We start from the raw sequence: 19,950 nt of genomic DNA on the forward strand, positions 1-19,950 counted from the left end.
CCTCCATCTATCACTACTTTTCTTCTTTTATTCTATCCAATCCTATTTGGGGCAGGCAGGCAGTTAGACCAAGAAATGGCATTTTTTTTTTGTATGAATACAGTTACACGCACAATGGGAGTTGATAATTCTTCATTTCTGTCTTCAGACTTTCAAGGATGGAAGGCAACCATAGAAATTTTTAATTTTAACAAATTTATAACTCATTTTTTCTTTATTGAATAAGTTTTTTATTTTCTCAAATTTTATTTCACGAACCAAATATGGCTATGGAGGGAGAATAGATAGATAGATCAGGGTTGACATGATATTTGAGAAAAAATTTTCACTTTTGCTATCATGACTATTAGATCATTTTTACATTTGGTTCTCGATTTTTTTATTTTTTTATTTTTTATCCACAACTATTGGATCATTTTCACTTTTGGTCTCCAACTATTAACTTTTTCACATTCGATTCTATGACTTAAATCTTGCCTCTAATTTTCGGTCACTAACTCACTAATGATCAATTTATTTTTTTTTGTTGAAAATGACAATTTTGTCTTCCAATATTAAGTCAGTTGACTATTTTGTATTCATATTCAATAATATAGAGAAACAAATTTAGTTATTGACAAATATGACAAGGTTATAAAAGTCGTGAAACCTCTCAAATAGAGGAAAGCCGAACCGCTCCGAGTGACAAGATCCGAGTGACCTGACCCACTCGCCCGACCCGACGGCCAAAGAGAGGGAAGTCGGACCGCTCCGAATCCGATAGCTGCCATCCGACCCGCTCCGCGCTATAAGTCGGCCTGGATGTTCTCGGGTAGGGTAGGGTATTTGGACATCCGACCCGTCCAAATATCCGAAAGTAATTAGGGTAGGGTTTTGATGCTATCCATACGACGTCGTTTTAGGTATTATATATATACATATTTACCAATTGTTCAACAATTCTGATTATTTTGAGGGTTTGAGAATTGAGCGACCTCATACCTTAAGCGCAACTGCATTTCTCTCATCTTTCTGGTGTTGGACTTCACTTTCCGTCATCTCTCTGGTGTTCGACTTCACTTTCCGGTGAGTGCTTCTCCACTGATGTCTCCCGTGTTTCTGTATATCTTTAATCTTTATGTTTATGTGATATATATTTAGTGCTTAATAATATAACCATGGCTGAAGTGTTTGTTGGTGGATTATTGGCTGATTTGGCTATATGTTTGGGCTCTGTGTTTCTGAATTATTTGATGTAATTTTTATTTTGTTTTTCAACTATGAATATGAAGCCGAATAACCAAAAACTGAAATGTTTACTCAATAAATTTTACTGGATAAGATTCAAATTTTGAAATCCGAAATGTTTACTCAATAAATTTTACTGGATAAGATTCAAATTTTGAAATCCGAAATCTGAACGGGATGAGCGGTTCAAAAATTCGAATCGCCCGAACCCGTCCGATATACAGGCCTCCGAACCGTCCGATGCACAGGCCTAAGTACATCGTACATAGGGTGTTACTTTTCGTTCTTTAAAATTTTGAGACTGGCAAAAAATTGGGACATATTTCATAAACATAAATAAACAAGCAAAATACTAAAATTGAAGTTTTCCATAAAGCTAATCCCACGTTTACAAGAAATAGTTAATCCTGCCTGCCTACCACCTACGTCCAAACACGGGGAGGTGAAAATAGAAGAACAAAAACAAAAATCCTTGACTGATGGAAAGTTCATTCTTCAGGCTGCTACGCTACTCTTAGACTCTAGTTCTTTCTTTACCTGAACTTGGTCCGCTTAGGAGGAGCACTAATTGGCCCTGCCCTCGACTTACCAAACGTCTTCTTTCTTCTTCGCCTCTCATCCTCGCTGTCAGACTCATCGCCATTCTCCCTATCTGCATAGGTTGCTTCCCTTTCCAACTCTTCCCATGTCTTCCCTTTCTCTTCCTCTGACTCCTCCTCCTCCTCTTCTTCTTCTTCGTCTTCTGACTCTACCAATGATTCACTGTCAGACTCTTCATCATCAGAATCTGATTCCGGTTCATCGTCTGTAGGTTCAAATGCTCCATCTGAATCCTCTGTATTATCAGATTCTGAGTCACTACCTTCCAAGTTCAAGAATTCCCACCCACCTTCATCAATGAACTTCTGTGGATCATCAATGATAGTTTTCAATATAGGACGCCAGTTCAGATTCAGCTTGCTCTCATAGTACTTGATGTCAGTTGTGTCAATCCACTCCTTGATGCCTTCAAGTGAGGATATTGGAATAGAATCTATCCGCATTACGTCACGCTTGAAGTCCTTGAAAACAATTGCCATGTCAAAGTTCTTCTGCCCAAACCCCACTCTCTCCAGGTTAACAATCTCAATCTCACTTAGGGTGATCACAAGGAATGGTGTCTCTATTAGCTCAACCAAACTGGTTGATGTTGGAACTATAAAAGCTGATGATTTATAGGGAACCCCGTGAAACCCAAGTTCTCTCAGAGGTTGATCAAATTCCAGGTCAAGCCCTTTGAACTGGGGCTGGCTCCACAGATCATTCACCCGGTTCACAAAATTCTGGAAATCCATGTTGATTTTGTTCTTCCGATCTCTCTCCCTCTGTTCTTCTTCAATCTCATCTGGGTCATACGCAGACCGCTTTCCACCTCCAAGGGTTTGGACCACATCCATCACTTCTACATAAAACTGCACATCCTTGGTTTTCTTGTTCCCTACCATTATGTGGTTGTGGAGATGAAAATGAACAAGTGTGATCATTTCCTTTTCAGCTGGCTGGAAAAATGCATGCTTCACATTGTCATACATAACATCAACGCGCTCGTCCTGTCTTGAGGTTGAATACCGAAATCCATTAACATGAGCTTCCAGAGTGCCAGGAAGTTTTCTGGCACGCCCACCGAAAACAGGACGGATCCACAAGTCAGACAACCTGACTGGCTTAAATTTATTTCCGGCTAGTACAAGCTTCTGTTGAGTGACCAGTGTAGCCCTCTCAGCTCTTTCAGACTCTCTGGCAACAACATTACGTCTTAGTGTTTTAATCAACTGGACTACTTCACTTATATGCCTGGGGTCCTTAGAACGATAAGAAACCTCCTTCAGGTAAATGGCTCCTTGATTCTTTGATGCATTTACATCACTGGGTGCAAAAGGCATACCTGGAACATTGAAGATAATTCGGATGTAACAGTTGCGGTTAGTATCTGACTGACTTGATACACTCTTCACAGTAGATACATGGAATGGCACCATGCTTCCATATACAGGTAGAAGGACAGCTTCATTCTTCTGGTCAACCTGAATCATCATGTCTTTGGGAGGTGCTGGTAGATCATTGACATTCTTGTAGGCTACAAGTTCGCTTGAAGCCTTAGCAGTAGATCGATTGTCTCCATTTGCAGCCCCACCACCAGCAAGACGTCGAGCAGTTTCTTCATTTTTCTGACGAGCAAGTTCTGCTTGATGCTGCCTCCGCAGCTCTTCCTTAGATATCTCATGATTGTCTGACCGAAGTGTTGCCTTTGAATGTAATACTTCCTTGCCATTGGACTCAGCTTTCGCTTTTGGCTGCTCCTCCTCTTCATCCTCGTTGAATGAATATGCCACATCTTTGAGAGCTTTCGAGATCAGATGGGTTACAACCTCATGGCCTTCATTTGTTAGAATCACCGTGTCTGCAAGCAAAAGAGAAAAGTTCCTACTCTTGGGAGTGCTGGTGTCAGCCTGCAAATTCTGAAAACCCAGAGAAACATTAAACACCATTCCTGATTTCAACACTTTATCACTTTTCGCATTAAGCATCAATCCTGACTCACGGAACTCCAGACCAATTCCTGTTCCTGCTGTTTTTGTCAAGTTGCTAACCAGTTCAGGTGCATCCCTCTCAACTACTGCAAGTGCTGCTTGATAAACAGCATTCATCTTGTTACCTGGCTTCAAGGCAGCAATTGCTGCCTCTTGGGCTTTAAGTAGCACTTCATAAGCCTTGCTCTGGGTTGAAGTTGAATCAATAAGAAATGTTCTAGCAACATTTGAGCAGTAACTGTTATATCGAGACCCAACAGCACATATGATTACACTGGCAGAATCATAATACAAATTATCATCATTGCTTGAAGCACTAGGTCTTAGATCAAAATTCCCACCACTCTGGAAGATGGGCGGGTAACATATATCTACATTCTCAGGCTTCAGCTTCACCTTAACTTTAGCCGGGTCCAGAATGGCCTTTTCTGTCTCATCCATCAGTGATGAATGGGTTACTTTTTTCTCCTCATCTATAACCTTCTCAAGCTTAGGTACAACAAAGTTCTTCAATGTAGAAGCAGTCAAATAAGCAGCTTTCTTCACATTTATTATCTCATTCTGGTCCTTTATTGCTAAAATATCAGACAGTCCAAGTGTTATATCACCAAGCTGAAGTCCAGAATTCTTTAACTTGTCTGCCCATGTCTCAAGGAGTTTCCCTTCGGGGGCCTCTTTTGCAATATAACCAATTACAGGGGACTTCAGTTGTGTACTGATTGAACGGAGAACAGCATCCATTTGTGTAGTCCCATCCTCACTTTTGGCCTTCACATGCATGACAACATCAGCACCCACAGCCTCTTTAGCAGCCTTTTTAACAACTTCAAGCAAAGATGCTTTCTTTTGGCTACATAAAAAATGGATCTGCTTTTCTCCAAAAACCATAATCGTTTCTGGGAACTCATACCCAAGCAACCAAATGTTCATGGCTGAGGATTTCAAGTACCTCAAATCCTCAGAAGGAGGAGGTGTTGCTATGGCAAGAACATCAGAAGAACCCCAAATATCAGCCCTATGTTCCTTCCAATGTGAATATAGGGCCTGCAGTCTCCTACTAAAGGTATTCAAATCAATTTTATAGGCACTTCCAGCAGATGCATGCCCATTAGCAGGCCCATTTCCATTCCCCTGTTCTGCCATGACTAATCTGCAAAAACAAGAGATACTAATTAACCATATTTACAACATACAATACTTGAGTACTTAATGTCATCCTCAAGTCAAATGATTAAAAAGTTTCTTACATCACATGGAAAAGTTAAACTAAGCACCAATTGCAACAAAAAACAAAATGTTTATTTTAAAAAATAGGTGTAATTCATACCCAAATTCCATACTACTGGTTGGCATGACTTACAAAAACAACAGTTCAATGAGAACTCATCTACTTTCTTTCTGATTTATGATGCAATTAACCCTGCCTAAATTACAAAATTGTTTCCTTTCCAAATCTATTATATTATATTAAACACACAAAAGCATAACATAGTAATAATAATATTAAATACAAGACAAAACTAATCATTAGATAGAGAGTGAAAAGAACAACCATTTAATTGTGATAATCAGATTCAATAAATTACCACACACTACATCTTCTGCTACACAAATCACCAATAAACAAGGAATGAAGGGGACTGATGTTCAACTCCACAGAAGTCACTTTAAAACCACATGTATCATTCAAAATCCATCATATGTATGTATATTTAGAAAAGGAAAACCCTCAATATAACTTATATATCAGCAACGAAATAGTTTAGTATTTCAGCACAGACAAACAATTACAAATATGTTGAAGTGAATTTCATCTTTGTAACCAAATGAAGGTTTCTCGATACACAATGATACTCGGAATCAACGAATCTAGTTTCCCACATATAAAAAAAAAACAAAAAAAACAAAAAAAAAAAAAAACCAAACACTCTAAAATCTTAAAACCCCGAAACTGGGGAAAACTAGGGTTTCCCAAAGCAAATAAAACATCTTCAAATATTACACAAACTTCACCATCATTTTAATGCCACAATCATTCACCCTTAAATCACAGTCAACCCTCCCAAAACAGAATTGGGGTTTCGGGAGCCATAAGAATAGCAGGATAAACTAAAACCAAAGCAAAAAACAAAAACAACGCAATAAACTCACATTTAATTCAATTAATCAGTTGCTCCCCGACTGAAAGCCCGATATCGAGAAGCCAATTGAGGTCAAACCTCGATATCGGCAACAGTCCTCACTTCCTCGCGGCGGTCTATGTCGGTTATGGTTTCGAGAGAGTTCGGAACCACAGAAAACGTTCCCAAGCAAGTCTTTGGTATCGATCAAACCACATATATCTGCGGTGAATTTACCAGCTTGGGAGGAAACACGGAAGGAGAGCTGCGCAGAACACGAAGAAGTTCTTGAATAATCGAAGAACAAAAAGGAGAAATATGCTAAGAAATGAGTAATCGAGAGAGAAAGAGAAGCAGAGAGCGCCTCTGCGGTGAGAGATTGGGAGCGAATAAATATAATTTGATTTCGAGAAGCATCGAAAGGCGGGTTTTATAGTCTGGTCTGAGATGGAAAAAGCCCGGATGTTGAATTGAATTACGAGAATGCCCCCGGAGCCGTGGGTGCATTACCAATTTTAGCCCTGCTTTGTGGGGCGGATTGACCAAAATGCCGTTTTCTTGAGGGTAAGTGATGCATGAGTTGGGTGTAATTTGGGGAATTCAGAAACACCTGTTCTCCCATGGGGCATTTGGGAATGTTCGAGTAATGAGGGTGAATCTGGAATTACGTGAATTGTGAAGGATCAGTGGGGCCGCCAATCGAATATTCAGGCAACGGCGTCGTTCGGTTATTTACCTCTTTACCCTTGATGCCGTGAAAATGGCGGGAAACATCTCCCCCAACTTAGCTTTAGGTTAATAACAGGCGGGAAAACAAACTTTGGTCTTATTCCTATTGTAATTACAGGAGGTATCTGGTCAATGTGATGTAGCTTATAATTCCGTAGTGTACATTTTTTTTAAATTAATTTATGCGAATTATTAAAAATAATAATTTAAAAATTAAATTGCTATATTATTTTTTTTTATTAATATAACATTTGAACTTAAATTATAAGAGTTAAACGTTTTGTGTCCTACCCCTAAAATTTGGCTAATTAAACTAAATTTTTTGACATTTTAAATTTTAATTTAAAAATATAAGAGTTAATTACATTTTTGGTCCCGTGATTATTGGAGTCTTGTTAATTTAAGTACGCGACTTTAAAAAGTAACAATTTAATCCTCTAACTATGCATTTTTTAACAGATTTGGTCCTCCTGGCCAAATCACTGGCCAAATGTTGCCGGAAAAATGTAAATGTGTTTAAATTGTTTATTGATGGGGTAAAATGCTCAATTTATGTTTTTAAAAAAAGGAGAAAATTGTTTGATTTTCTTCGCTTCCTTCTTCTTCGCGTAAGGTTTTTACATCTCAAATCCAATGAAAGTGGAGACAAACTCGTCGGAATTTAGGGCTTTGGTGCATGAACTAACCGATCAGGATGCCGACGTCTCGAGCCCGTTCAAGTTCCTGCCGAGTCCCCATGTCTGTGCCGGCGGCGGGATGCAGCTTGGGGTTCCGGACGGGAACAAGGTCTCGGCGGAAGAACATTCCGACGAGGTGGGGCTGCAGAATGGGATCAAATTCTGCTGAAGAGCTCAGATCTCTCGTCCGAGACGGCGCTAAATTACGTGACTGCGCTAAATTACGTGCCGCAGTTGATAGAAGATTTCCAGGGGATAATGCCTTCAAACTGAATGTGATGATGTGATGAAGTTAATTAATTAATTGTGTAATTTATGGCCAAAAAAACAAAAGAGAGAAAGAATAGAAGCATAAACTGAACTAAAAATTAAATGGGCAACAAATAATTTTTTCTTTTTTGATAGATTTCATATTTTTGGGATTTTTTTTTTATTCTGAGTTTTTGACAGCTTCCAATGCATTTGGTTCTTAAAATCTTGATGGACCCTTGAGCAATTCACCTGCAAATGGAGTTTCTGACTTGAAGAAGGTGCAAGGAAGAAGATGGACCATAGGTGATTTTTTTACAATAGAGGATGTTGCAATTCCAGCTAGCAAGTCCAAGGAAGAAGAAGAAAGTGATTTGAATTAACTGCTTTACCCCCATCAATAAACAATTTAAACACATTTACGTTTTTCCGACTAGGGGTGTGCAATACCCGACCCACCCGAAAAACCCGACCCACCCGTAATCCGAAATTGAGTACGAAACAGGTGTCACTACACGATTCCATCAACCGACCCGTTAATTGGCTTGAGTGCGAGTGTAGGTTATCGGGTAGGGTTGAGAAATATCCTCCCTGAACCGCCCGAATACCCGATTACATATATACACATATTATATAGATATATATACGACGTCGTATGATGTGTAATATATATATACTCCTTTGTTCAGAGGGTGTCAACCCTAGGTCATTTGTGCTCTTTCTGCGCAGTCGCGACCTCTCCTCTCTGGCTCTTTGTTCTCTTCTCTGAGACTCTGAGAGTCTGAGTTCTCTCAATTCTCACTTCTCAGTCTCAGTCTCTCTCGAGTCTTTAGCCTTCTACTCGAGTCTTTTGTTCTCTCAACTTTCCGGTGGAACTGTGGAAGCCCTTAACGCCGTTGCAACTGTCGACTTGAAGCCGGTGGAAGCCCTAAAACTCCGGTGAGGCTTTTATCTAAAAAAAATAGAGAGTAAACTCATTAGAGACTGAGTCTTTGACTCTTTGAGCCGTTTGAGGTATGCCGGAACCCTAGTTCATAGATTTTTATTGTTATTGTATATTTGTATTACTGGTGTTGTGGATTTGTGTTTGATATGTGAATATGTGATTCTGTAGTTCTGTTGCTATGCCTTTGATATGTTATTCTGTTATGATATATTGATTACATTGAAAATAGGGTTTGCCCTAATTCAATTTAGGTGTGGAACTGTGGAAGCCCTTAATTATTGCTATGCTTTGATCTGTTATTTTGTTATGATATACTGATTACATTGAAATTAGGGTTTGCCCTAATTCAATTTAAGTGTGGAACTGTGGAAGCCCTTAATTATTGCTATGCTTTGATGAGTTTTATCTGCTATTCTATTATGATATACTGATTACATTGAAATTAGGGTTTGCCCTAATTCAATTTAAGTGTGGAAGCCCTATTAGCCCCTAAATGATGAACTTTCTAACTTTGTAAGTTCTGAAATAAAAAATAAGTTTATGGAATTTATGGACCCTTAAATCAGTTAAATGTGTACCTCAGTATATGTGTTTGTGTACCTCAGTATCTGTTTTTGACTGTATGAGTCTAGTTGTATAACTATAAGTGTATAACCACACTATACTGACTTGATCTTTTTTTCCATACTGATTTCTAATACACATCTCATCTGTAAAGATGGAGAGTATTAGTTTGTCTGGGCAACCTCCTCCTATACTATCTAGTGAGGAACTTACTGGGGTGGAAGTAGAAGCTGTGGAGAGAAATCAATCTCAGCAGCAAAATGTGCCTCCTCCTCAATCTGTTCCTTCAAAAAAAAGAAAGGAGGTTGAAACCAGATCCCCGGTATGGGATCATTTTGAGAAGGTCAAAGACAGTAGTGGAGTGGTTATGCATGCAAGGTGTATTTATTGTGCAAAATTATATGGTGGTCAGTCAAAAAAGCATGGCACATCTTCCTTAAGGCATCATATGCTTAACTGCCTAAAGAATCTTCACTCCAAAGATGTTAGACAATCTCTGCTAACATTTCAGCCTGTGGTTAGTCCTAGTCCAGAGACGGGGGTTAATGTGGGGGTCTTAACTACTTGGGTGTTCAATCAAGATGCAATTAGGAGGGCCCTAGCAGAAATGATACTCATTGATGAGCTTCCTTTCAGATTTGTAGAGGGGTAGGGGTTTAGAAAATTTATTCTTGTTGCATGTCCTAGATTTAAGATCCCATATAGATGGACTATAAGTAGGGATATTTATCAGATTTTTTCTGATGAGAGGGTAAATCTGAAGAAACTGTTTAGGACTTCCTGCCAAAGAGTTAGTATCACAACTGATACTTGGACATCTGTCCAAAGGATAAACTATATGTGCATCACTGCACATTTTATAGATAACCAATGGAAGCTACACAAAAAGATCATATCATTTGTCCCTGTCACCTCACATAGGGGGGAATACATTGCCAAAGCCTTAGAAACCTGTCTTCTAGAGTGGGGGCTAAAAAATATATTCACTGTGACTGTTGACAATGCCTCTAGTAATGACACTGCTATGGGTTTCTTCAAAAAGAAGTTGCTGTCTTGGGGGGTTTCTTCTGTGAAATGCAATTATGTGCACATGAGATGCATTGCACATGTCTTAAATTTGATTGTCCAGGATGGGTTAAAGGATGTAGACAGTTCTGTAAAGAAGGTGAGGGATGCAATTAGATATGTGAGAAATTCTCCTGCTAGGCTAAAAAAATTCAGGGACCTTGCTGATTTAATAGGGGTGGAAGCCAAGTCTAGTTTGACTCTTGATGTACCAACTAGATGGAACTCAACCTACTTGATGCTTAAGAATGCAGTCACGTATCAAAAGGTATTTGAGGCCTATGAAGAAAATGATAGTTCATTCTCTACTGATTTAGGTGAATCTGTCCCAGATTTTATGGATTGGTATTCTATTGAGCATATGGTGAAGTTGCTTAAATGTTTTTATGAGATGACCCTAAGGATTTCTGGTTCTTTGTATGTGACTGCCAATAATTTCTTCTCTGAAATTTCTGACTTGTCTTGCATGCTGTCTGAAATGGTGGAAGCTGAATCTGCCTCTAAATCTGATGGGTTTAAATATGAAAACGAAGTTTGAGAAATATTGGGATGATCCTGATAAAATGAATGCCATCATTTTTTATGCAAATATATTGGATCCAAGGGATAAAATTGCATACATGTCATACCAGTTCACACAACTGTATGGTGATGATAAGGGAGAATCTTGTTTCAAAAATGTTTTAACTGGTCTGAAGAATTTGTTTGATGACTATGTGCATGGTTCATCTGTCAGTGTTGATTCTGCTACTGCTGTCACTGGTACATCCCAGTCCCACTCTCAATCTGTCACCATTGGTAGACCACAGTCTAAACTGAAATCTCAGTTAAAAAAGCAAAGAGCAGAGACTGGTGAGTTGGGAGGCAAAAAAACTTAGCTGGAAATCTATCTAAGTGAGGAAATTGTGGAGGATGAAAATCCTGATTTTGACATTTTAAATTGGTGGAAGATCAATACTAGTAGGTTTCCTATCCTCTCCCAATTGGCTAGGGATGTTCTTGCTGTTCCCATTTCAACTGTAGCCTCTGAATCTGCTTTTAGCACTAGTGGGAGAGTGCTAGATGCATTTAGGAGTTCATTAACTCCTAGGATAGTGGAAGCACTTGTGTGTGCCCAAGATTGGATGAGGTTGCCAAATCAACCCATCTTAGTAGAAGAAAATCTGGATGAAGTGGAGAGATTAGAAACAGGTAACTACTAACTACTAAACTACTAGTTAACTTCATTTTCATTAGATAATTTTTAAAATCTGATTGTCTCATTTTTTGTTTGCAGAATTGGTGAGTGGCAGTGGAGCTGGGAGCAGTGAAGTTGGTTTATCACTTCCCACAATTGCTGTAACTAGCCTACTCCTCTTAAGCCTTAACTTATTCATTTATTCTTGTCTTTTTTGTTCAATTGACTTGGTTTGAACTGTAAGGTGTTGGAAACTTGGACAGTTGCCAATTGGCAAAATGGCAAGTGGCTGGGCAACTATTATTTGTTGCTGCCATTTTGCAATTTGCCAGTTTGGACTGTTGGAACTTGGAACTATGAGGCAAGAACAAATGGATAATTTGCAAGTTGCAACAGGTTTGAATGTTAGGACTTAGGAGTCCTAAGTTGATGGTATCATGGTAATAATGTATCTCTCACTCTCTTGTCTCTGCTGCCTCTCTGAATTTATGTTTATCTCTCTACTTCTATCCTTGGTAATGATGATGCTTCCACCAATAGTCTGAAAAAAAAAAGGCTATGGGTTGGTATGTTGCACTGAGTAGTGGGTATAACTCAACTACTCAAGTAGCAATTTGCCCTCATTCCTTGTTTTGACATGAAAGCTAAAGCATGCTGAGCCATTCCTTGTGTTTAAACAGTGTACTTTTTAATTTTCATTATGATTTATTAATTGTGAGTTGTGACTTGTGAGTTGTGATGATTTGTTTAAGTTATAACTTTTCATTAGGAGGAAGATGAGGAATAGTAGATTAGCAGATTCACTATGTGTAGTTGTACATTTCTACTTCAGTTTTTGGATTTTTGTCAGTTCACCTTCACAGAATATCAGCTACACTTAGTTCAGTACTTCAGTTAGTTGGTTACTTGATGCCCCTAGTTGGCAAAGATTGGACAATTTGGTGACTGGAGTCACTTATTATGTAATTTTGTAGTTTGTTACTTCTGCAAAATATGTAATTATGTAGTTTACTTAGTTAATTTGCCACTTAATTTTGTATATTTGCAGTTGTAACTTGTAAAATGGCCATATGGTTTAACTAGGTCACTTATTTTAGTTATTTACTAAGTTATTTTGTCCTTTAAGTCTTAAACTTGTATAATGTACTTTTTTAATTTATTATATTTGATGAAAATCAGTGTTATTTTTTTATTTCCGAAATTATTACGAAAACCGCAATACCCGACCGAAACCGAACTTTAAAAAACCGAGTGGATTTTCGATAATTATATGGCGGTTAGGGTACTAAAATTGTTAACCGTTAACCGAATGGTTTCTATCTTTGTATAACCGAACCGCCCATACCCGACCGATGCACAGGCCTATTTCCGACAACATTTGGCCGACGATTTGGCCTGGAGGACCAAATCTGTTAAAAAATGCATAGTACGTTAGAGGACTAAATTGTTACTTTTTTAAAGTCGTGTACTCAAATTAACAAGACCCCAATAATCACAGGACCAAAAATTTAATTAACTCAAAATATAATATAATAGTTAATTCAAACTTTAAATCTCTATTTTTCAAGTTTTTAAAATCAAAAAGAAATTTATTGAATAGAAATAGTCAATTTCAAGAGATCAATAGTAAAAGAAGAGAGAGTGATATGTCTTATTTGTAATCAATCATAGAAACTACCTTCCTAGCTAGCATATGGGTGTCACGAATCTCGTATCATTAACAAATAAGAAATGCTAATGGATAAACTCCGTAGTAATTTTTCTTATATCTTCAATAATCAAATTAAACAGAGAATCATAAGATTCCACATATAAAGCACTAATCACTTGATGTGCATGTATTTCAACTGACTAATTAACAATATTCATAGCCTTTATCAAACTTAGAGCATATTTTGTTGGATGGAAAAAGTTTTCCTTAAATTTGAAGAAATGAAATTTTCCTCCGTTTCGTTCATTGAAAACATTTTCCCCTTAGTTTTGATGAAAAAAAAAATTTATTGAGGGATGGTGATTTGTTTTCTAGGAAAGTTGAGAAGAAAGTATTACATGATTGGACAATTTTGCGCATATTACTTTTATTATCAGTATCATTGTGTAGAGACATTTTTGTCTTTATATTCATTATTCCTTACCATCCCAACCCCAACCAAATAATGGAATTAATATTCCTAGTAATTTTTTCCCCTTATTTCTTTTATATGGAATTTCAATTCTATTTCCCCTTAAATATTTTCCACGAACCAAGCAGGGCCTTAGAGTTTTGGGAAGTCAGTCCCATGGTATCTACTTCTCTATCACCTCTATGCATAAAAACACCTCACCAAATGAGAAGCCTTGGTTAGCATTAGTCATCATCATACCCTTCTCACTATATAACACCCACCCAAACCCCATTATACCCCATTCTCATCTAATGTATCATCCACATTCAACTTAAGGTTTCTTAGTGCCAGTGGCAACCATTTTTGCTGAACTAAAACACTCCTTTCACAATGCACAATGTCTCTTGCAGAGTTCCAGAAACCTCTTTATTGTTGGCAAGAAACCCTAAAATACTTCTAACAGTATTGTTTGCATTGCCATCCAAACCATTCCACGACATCTTATTCATAACATTCCATATTCCCCAACACATCATAATAAGTTCACCTGAAGTGTTTATGTTTACGGAATTAAGATTGTGTTGAAAATAGAATAAAATGACAACTAAAGTGTTTATTTTGTTTACAAATATCAGCGTCATCCATTTTCAACTTGGATCAAGTTAAAGTGGATTCAAATTCTTCGAAGTGAGACGAAAAAATTGATATATTGTATGCTCAAAGTAGATTCATTTGAATTAAAAAAAAAAACAAAACAAAATGGTTGGGTTATGAATGGTATTTTTCCAATTGAGACAAAATAACACTCATTGGGAATGAATGGAGCATTTAGGCGTTGAGAGTACCCCACCGGAAGAAGATGAGTCTCATTTCGGTGGAGTGTTGGCAATTCCATCCGGAAGGAGTGATCTCCTTCCAGAAAGTGAAATTAGAAAGGAATTGAATTATCTCCTTCTAGAATGCGAAAGCCAAAAGGAATGTTTTCCTTTCGAACATAAAATCTTGAATGAGTGTTCTTCCTCCGATCGGTGGAATTAATTATGCGTTGTTTCTTCTGTCTCTTTCCAATACCTTCAAAGTGTCACTGTTCTATAATGAGTTAATTCTATTTCATAGGGATTAATTTCTATTAATTCTAATTTATTATTTTGAGAATTAACGCTTGTATCAATAGTTTAAATTCCAGTGCAAACTTTTCTTTCTCTTAACGCATTTGTCTTGATGCCTCTTGTAGCTAGTTATCGTGCCTGTTTTAGTTAATGCAAATTGATGATGACAATGATTACATTCTACCTTCTGTATTCCAGCTATGTTCACCACTTGAAATCAACCCACACATCTGAAGTTATTTTCCTTTTGTTTGTTTGAAACTCTTGTTGGTTTTCTGCTTCTTCATTTTGGGGTGTGCCATGACACTCAAATGTAATTCTGTTCTTTCAAATCCTTCGGTTTGTCCCTGCACTTCATTATTAGCTTCATTATTTTCACCAACCATACTACTTGAAATATGTGGATTTAGTGGGATAGATGAATTTACTGTAGACATGACTAATGGAAAACAATAATAAAATCAATCAACCCAACATAGTCATACTTCAAACAAGCATAACAAGAGTGATTCATAAAACGTGTAACATGACATACTAACATTAATCGTTAAAAAACAAAAAAAAAAAATCCTAGTAAGATATCAAGAATATGCCAGATGGTACCACTCAACTAACTACAGTCAGAAGTGCAGTAAGAGCATAAAGTCATAAACCAATATATAGAGTTAATTCCAGCAATGGTCCTCCAACTATGTTGATTTTCCAAAATTAGTCCATGACTTTTAATTTGGACAATTTAAGTCCCTTGACTTTTAAATTCTTTTCAATATTGGTCCTTTCGTCAAATTTTGGTTAAGTTGAGGTCAAATGAAGGGGTAAAATTGTCCGTTCAACTGTTTAGTGTATTATTAGTTTATTACTCGTATTTCTCATGTCCTATACGCTGTATATATGAATATAATCTCAGTGAAAGTCTCAATCGAAGCCATATAATAATATATAGCGTATAGGACATGAGAAATACGAGTAATAATATACTATACAGGTGAACGGACAATTCTACCCCTTCATTTGACATCAACTTAACCAAAATTTGACGAAAGGACCAACATTGGAAAGAATTTGAAAGTCAAGGGACTTAAATTGTCCAAATTAAAAATCGGGGACTAATTTTGGAAAATTAACATAGTCGAAGGACCATTGCTGGACTTAACTCCAATATATAATATGCAGTGAACTTTGTATATAATATGTAGCCATTAACCAAATTAAAAAATAATAATAATAAGTAAAACTGCAGTTCAGTTTCAGCAATTCAATTAATGAAAATTTAGGCTAAAAGCAAGGTAAGCTAGTTAAGAGAAAGTTGTTGAACTGCATTTAACTTGAAGTAAAAAATTGGGTTAAAGAAAAACTGCCTCTATAATATGAGATCATCTATCCAATGTTCCAATGTCATAGAATAACCATTATTAAGTAAAGAACTCTATTTGAATCCTATTTATCAAGTAACTAAGGAACTTTTTGGTTGCTGTATTTATCAATTCCCAAACAAGTTTATGGGTGATTCCCATTACATTAGAAATAGATTACTATAACTAAGTATTGGGCAATGGAAAATATCATTACGCATAGGTGCCACAACTATTCAGGCTGCTATGAATGTCCCAATTGCAAAGAAAAGAAAGGTGAAAAACAAACGAAACCTTACAACCTAACAAACCAAACCTATATATACCAACCAAAAAAGAAAAGCTGAACCACTTTTAAGAAAAACATTCTTGGAAGCACTATCTAGAAAGTACCTAATCGTCGAATTTCAGCAAGGAGGAGGGGCTGCGTCACTAGCTGACTGGCGGCTTGCTGCGTCGCCGGCGGACTGGCGGTTGATTGGTGCATTGCCGACGGTGACTGCGAGAAGGAGCGGGGAGGCATATCAATCTAGAGAGTCTGAGGGAGCCAGGAGGTAGCGAGATTTGTTCGCGATTTAGGGTTTAATACTTTAGTCAACTTTTTAATTTTTAACTTTGAATAAAATATATATGTTTTATAATATATATATATATATATTATTAATGGCTCGTGAATGGATCGACGAGCCACGAGCCAATAATAAATGAGCTCGAGCTCGAGTCGAGCTTTGACCGAGCGGCTCGGCTCATTTGCAGCCCTAGATTTGTGTTGCACTTATGAAAACGTACGTATCTTCTTGAAGATTTGAAGTTTTTTTTGGGTTAAAGATTTTACTAGTTAATGAATAGTTTGTGTATTACAGCAAGTTAGAGGGATTTGTCGTGGGGAGGTCGCAAGTTACAAGTGATGCGAAACACAGTGGCAAGAAATTACAATTTCAATGATTTATAAGGATCTAGGTTTAATTTGCGTTGGAAAATAATCTTAGAACTATTTCTAAGATTTTGTTGCTTACGTAGTTCGTGCATGTATAATCATTATATATATATATATATATATATATATATATATATATATATATATATATATATATATATATATATAAACATGCAATTAAATCTATCTTACACTTTCCTTTTATTCACTAAGGTCCCCCCCCCCCCTTCTAATCTATGTGGCAAGAGAGAGTTATTATTATTATTATTTAATGTCATGTGTGTTGCAATAGGAGAGAGAAATTGCTAAATTGGCATGAGGAGAGAGAATGAAAAAGTGAAAGAAAGTACTCAAAAAAAAGTGAGAGAAAAAGCATGGTAAATCTTATTTGTGTACTTTTTTATTTTTTTTATTTCCTAATATATTATTTAGTTATTATATTTATAATATAATATGAAAGGTGGGTCCCTTTTGAAAGTGAGAGAATATTGCAGGGATGTAGAACAAATAGTGAAGAATTTACAAATTTGATGATGTGGAATGTGATCCATTTTAGAGGGTGAGAGAAATTTCTAGGTTAATGATAGCCTAATAATTTATTACACAGATATTACTAAAATTAACTAATAATTATTATGATAATTAAACTAATAATTACACATATATTATTATAAGGAAAAACGCACTTTTGGTCCCTCAATTAGTAACACATTTGAAATGTTCTCCTTATCTTTCAATTTGGACACATTTGGTACCTCAATTATTGAGACGCTTATCAATTTAGTCCTTCTGTTAGGTAATCCCAGTTAACTCCGTTTAGACCATGCGTATAATTGGAATTTCACATAAGAAAATGCAATTTTGGTCCCTTACCATCCCAAGATTGATCTTTCGTAGGACGATTAAGCCAAAGGAAAACAAAGTCTAATAATGAGGACCACCCGACTTTTGTCTAACAGAATCCGCGCCACTCTAAGCTGGCGAACCACCTGAATTTCGTCTAACAGAACCCGCGCCACTTTAGGCTGGCGGACCACCTTTATTAGTTGCTTGGGAATAGCTCGGAACGTATATTTTTATTTCTAAAAATAATCAAATTGTTGGCTTTTCGGCCTGTTACATTAAGCTTTTCAGCTACTAAATATGATTGACCTTTCGGCCACTAACTATATAGGGGTCTTTCGACCTAAGGGGTAGACTTTTCAGTCCTTACAATAGCTCGGACTTTTCATCCCTTATTGATAAAACTTCCTGAGGTGGTGCGAGTTCCAAATCCTTTCTATGGGTCGACCACTCATGGCTTCTAAGCGATACGTTCTGAGTTGAACTACAGCGACTATGCGGTATGGTCCTTCCCACTTCTTCGTAAATTTTCCTCCTTCATTGGGTTGGCTCGCGGTCCGACTTCTAAGTACCAAGTCTTCTTCCAGGAAGTAGCGGGGCTTGGCGCGCTTGTCTTGATACCTCTTAACCGACCTTTGATATTCGGTGATTCGGCATCGAGCGATCTCCCTTCTTTCTTCTAGGAAGTTCTTTTTTATCATCAAGCTTTCTTCATTTGTTTCATCAGTGTACCGCATAACTCAGTCACTAGGCTCGAGTACCTCGAGCGGCACCTTAGCCTCGAAGCTGTACGTTAAGGAAAAAGGGGTTTCCCCGGTTGCTTTCCTCGGACTCGTGCGATATACCCAAAGCACTCGTTCCAACTCGCTCACCAAATTTCCTTGAAGATCACTCAACTTCTTCTGTATTCCATCTACTATGGTGCGATTGACGTTCTCTACTTGTCCATTTGCCTGAGGATAGGCGATGGACACCTTAGTATGTCGGATCCCAAACTGCTTACAGAACTCGGCAAAGGGCTGACAATCAAACTACCGACCATTATCACTGACCAAGTGCTCGGGAATACCGAATCGGCAGCTGATATTCTTCCAAAGGAACTTTCTACATTGATATTCTGTGATGGTGACCAAAGTTTTAGCTTCCACCCATTTGGTGAAGTAATTAACGGCTATGATGCAAAACTTATGTCGGCCCGGGGCCATGGGCAATGGTCCCAGCAAGTCGACCCCCCACCTGGCAAAGGGAATGGCAGTGGTGACTGGTGTGTAGTAGGAGGCCGGCCTTGTTTCTTTGCGTGCGAAGACTTGGCAGGTGGAGCCCTTTCCGAATGCAATCCCTAACCATGGTCGGCCAATAATAGCCCTGCAGTACCAACTTCCTAGCCAAGGTGTGTGCCCCTTGGTGGGCCGCACAGATTCCCGAGTGTGCTTCTTCCATCACCTTTTCTGCATCGACCGGAAACAAACATAGGAATAGGGCCCCCTGAAAGACCTCTTGTACAATCGTCCATCCTGCATCACATAGGATGGAGCCATTCTTTTGATTCTAGCCGCTTCTACCGGGTCATCAGGTAGCTCGACCTTTTCCTTGTACCGGATTAGGTCGGCCAATATGTGAGCTTCAGGGGGAACTTCTTCCTTGTCGCTGCTTCCTCTCTAACGTTGCCTTTGTGGGTATATCTTATTCACTTCTTCAATCGGCTCGTCTCGAGCCTCTATGCTAGGTCGTCCTATCGTTTCTTTCCGACATATGCCCACCAAATATTCCGGTATTCCTCCCAATTTTATTTTGGACAACACGTCTGCTTATGAATTTTCTGCTCTAGGAACATGGTCAATCTCATAAGCTTGGAAACCCTTCAGAAGTTCCTCAGTCGTCTCTTTATACTGCTGCATTCTCTCCCTTTTAGTTTCATATGATCCCTTCACTTGGCTGACCACTAGTCGTGAATCAATCCAGATGCGGAGTCTTCTAGCTCCCAGAGCTTTGACTAATCGTAGCCCACCAAGGACGGCTTCATACTCAACTTCGTTGTTGGAGGTTTTGAACTGATATTCTAGGGCGTAGTATAATCGGAACCATTCCGGGGTAGTTAACATTACTCCCCCCCCCCCCCATGGTGCTTTTAACTTGAAGCCCCGTCTGCGTGCATCTCCCACCATTCATCGAAGTCGGGAACGATTGTAGAGTCACCCTTCGAATCCTGGGTCGTGCACTCGACCAAGAAGTAGGCTAATACTTGAGCTTTGATGGCAGGTCGGGGTTGGTATTCTATCC

The 19,950-nt window shown here is 38.0% G+C and overlaps 3 protein-coding genes across 4 annotated transcripts; 1 reads left to right on the top strand and 2 right to left on the bottom strand.

The window, feature by feature from the left end:
• Positions 1-1,554: 1,554 nt before the first annotated feature.
• On the bottom strand, positions 1,555-6,321 carry LOC116004626 (FACT complex subunit SPT16-like). 2 transcript variants are annotated; one of them, XM_031244750.1, is made up of 2 exons: positions 5,949-6,321; positions 1,555-4,942 (listed from the first exon to the last, which is right to left on the bottom strand). In XM_031244750.1, the coding sequence occupies exon 2, from the start codon at positions 4,938-4,940 to the stop codon at positions 1,761-1,763; it is 3,180 nt and encodes a 1,059-aa protein (XP_031100610.1). In that variant the 5' UTR covers positions 4,941-4,942; positions 5,949-6,321; the 3' UTR covers positions 1,555-1,760. The 2 variants fall into 2 exon arrangements, with proteins under 2 accessions (XP_031100610.1, XP_031100609.1); XM_031244749.1 differs by having other exon boundaries at positions 1,555-4,947.
• Positions 6,322-9,236: 2,915 nt separating this feature from the next.
• On the top strand, positions 9,237-10,685 carry LOC116003997 (zinc finger BED domain-containing protein RICESLEEPER 2-like). The gene is made up of 2 exons (XM_031243938.1): positions 9,237-9,722; positions 9,816-10,685. Exons 1-2 carry the CDS (start codon positions 9,237-9,239, stop codon positions 10,683-10,685), a joined length of 1,356 nt encoding a protein of 451 aa, XP_031099798.1.
• A 7,725-nt stretch (positions 10,686-18,410) lies between these two features.
• On the bottom strand, positions 18,411-19,772 carry LOC116003998. The gene is made up of 3 exons (XM_031243939.1): positions 19,503-19,772; positions 19,140-19,328; positions 18,411-18,689 (listed from the first exon to the last, which is right to left on the bottom strand). Exons 1-3 carry the CDS (start codon positions 19,770-19,772, stop codon positions 18,411-18,413), a joined length of 738 nt encoding a protein of 245 aa, XP_031099799.1.
• Positions 19,773-19,950: the final 178 nt, after the last annotated feature.

This window comes from Ipomoea triloba, chromosome 14 (assembly GCF_003576645.1).
Source record: "Ipomoea triloba cultivar NCNSP0323 chromosome 14, ASM357664v1".
NCBI lineage: Eukaryota > Viridiplantae > Streptophyta > Magnoliopsida > Solanales > Convolvulaceae > Ipomoea > Ipomoea triloba.

Bases quoted from the DNA above. Each gene is read 5' to 3' on its own strand.
- LOC116004626 (XM_031244750.1), bottom strand. From the start codon at position 4,940: ATGGCAGAACAGGGGAATGGAAATGGGCCTGCTAATGGGCATGCATCT.
- LOC116003997 (XM_031243938.1), top strand. From the start codon at position 9,237: ATGGAGAGTATTAGTTTGTCTGGGCAACCTCCTCCTATACTATCTAGT. The intron at 9,723-9,815 runs GTAGAGGGGTAG...GATATTTATCAG, and splicing joins ATGAGCTTCCTTTCAGATTT to ATTTTTTCTGATGAGAGGGT.
- LOC116003998 (XM_031243939.1), bottom strand. From the start codon at position 19,772: ATGTTAACTACCCCGGAATGGTTCCGATTATACTACGCCCTAGAATAT. The intron at 19,329-19,502 runs GTTCCTAGAGCA...AGGCAACGTTAG, and splicing joins AAGCTTATGAGATTGACCAT to AGAGGAAGCAGCGACAAGGA. The intron at 18,690-19,139 runs GTTTGTTTCCGG...TTTGATTGTCAG, and splicing joins TCAGGGGGCCCTATTCCTAT to CCCTTTGCCGAGTTCTGTAA.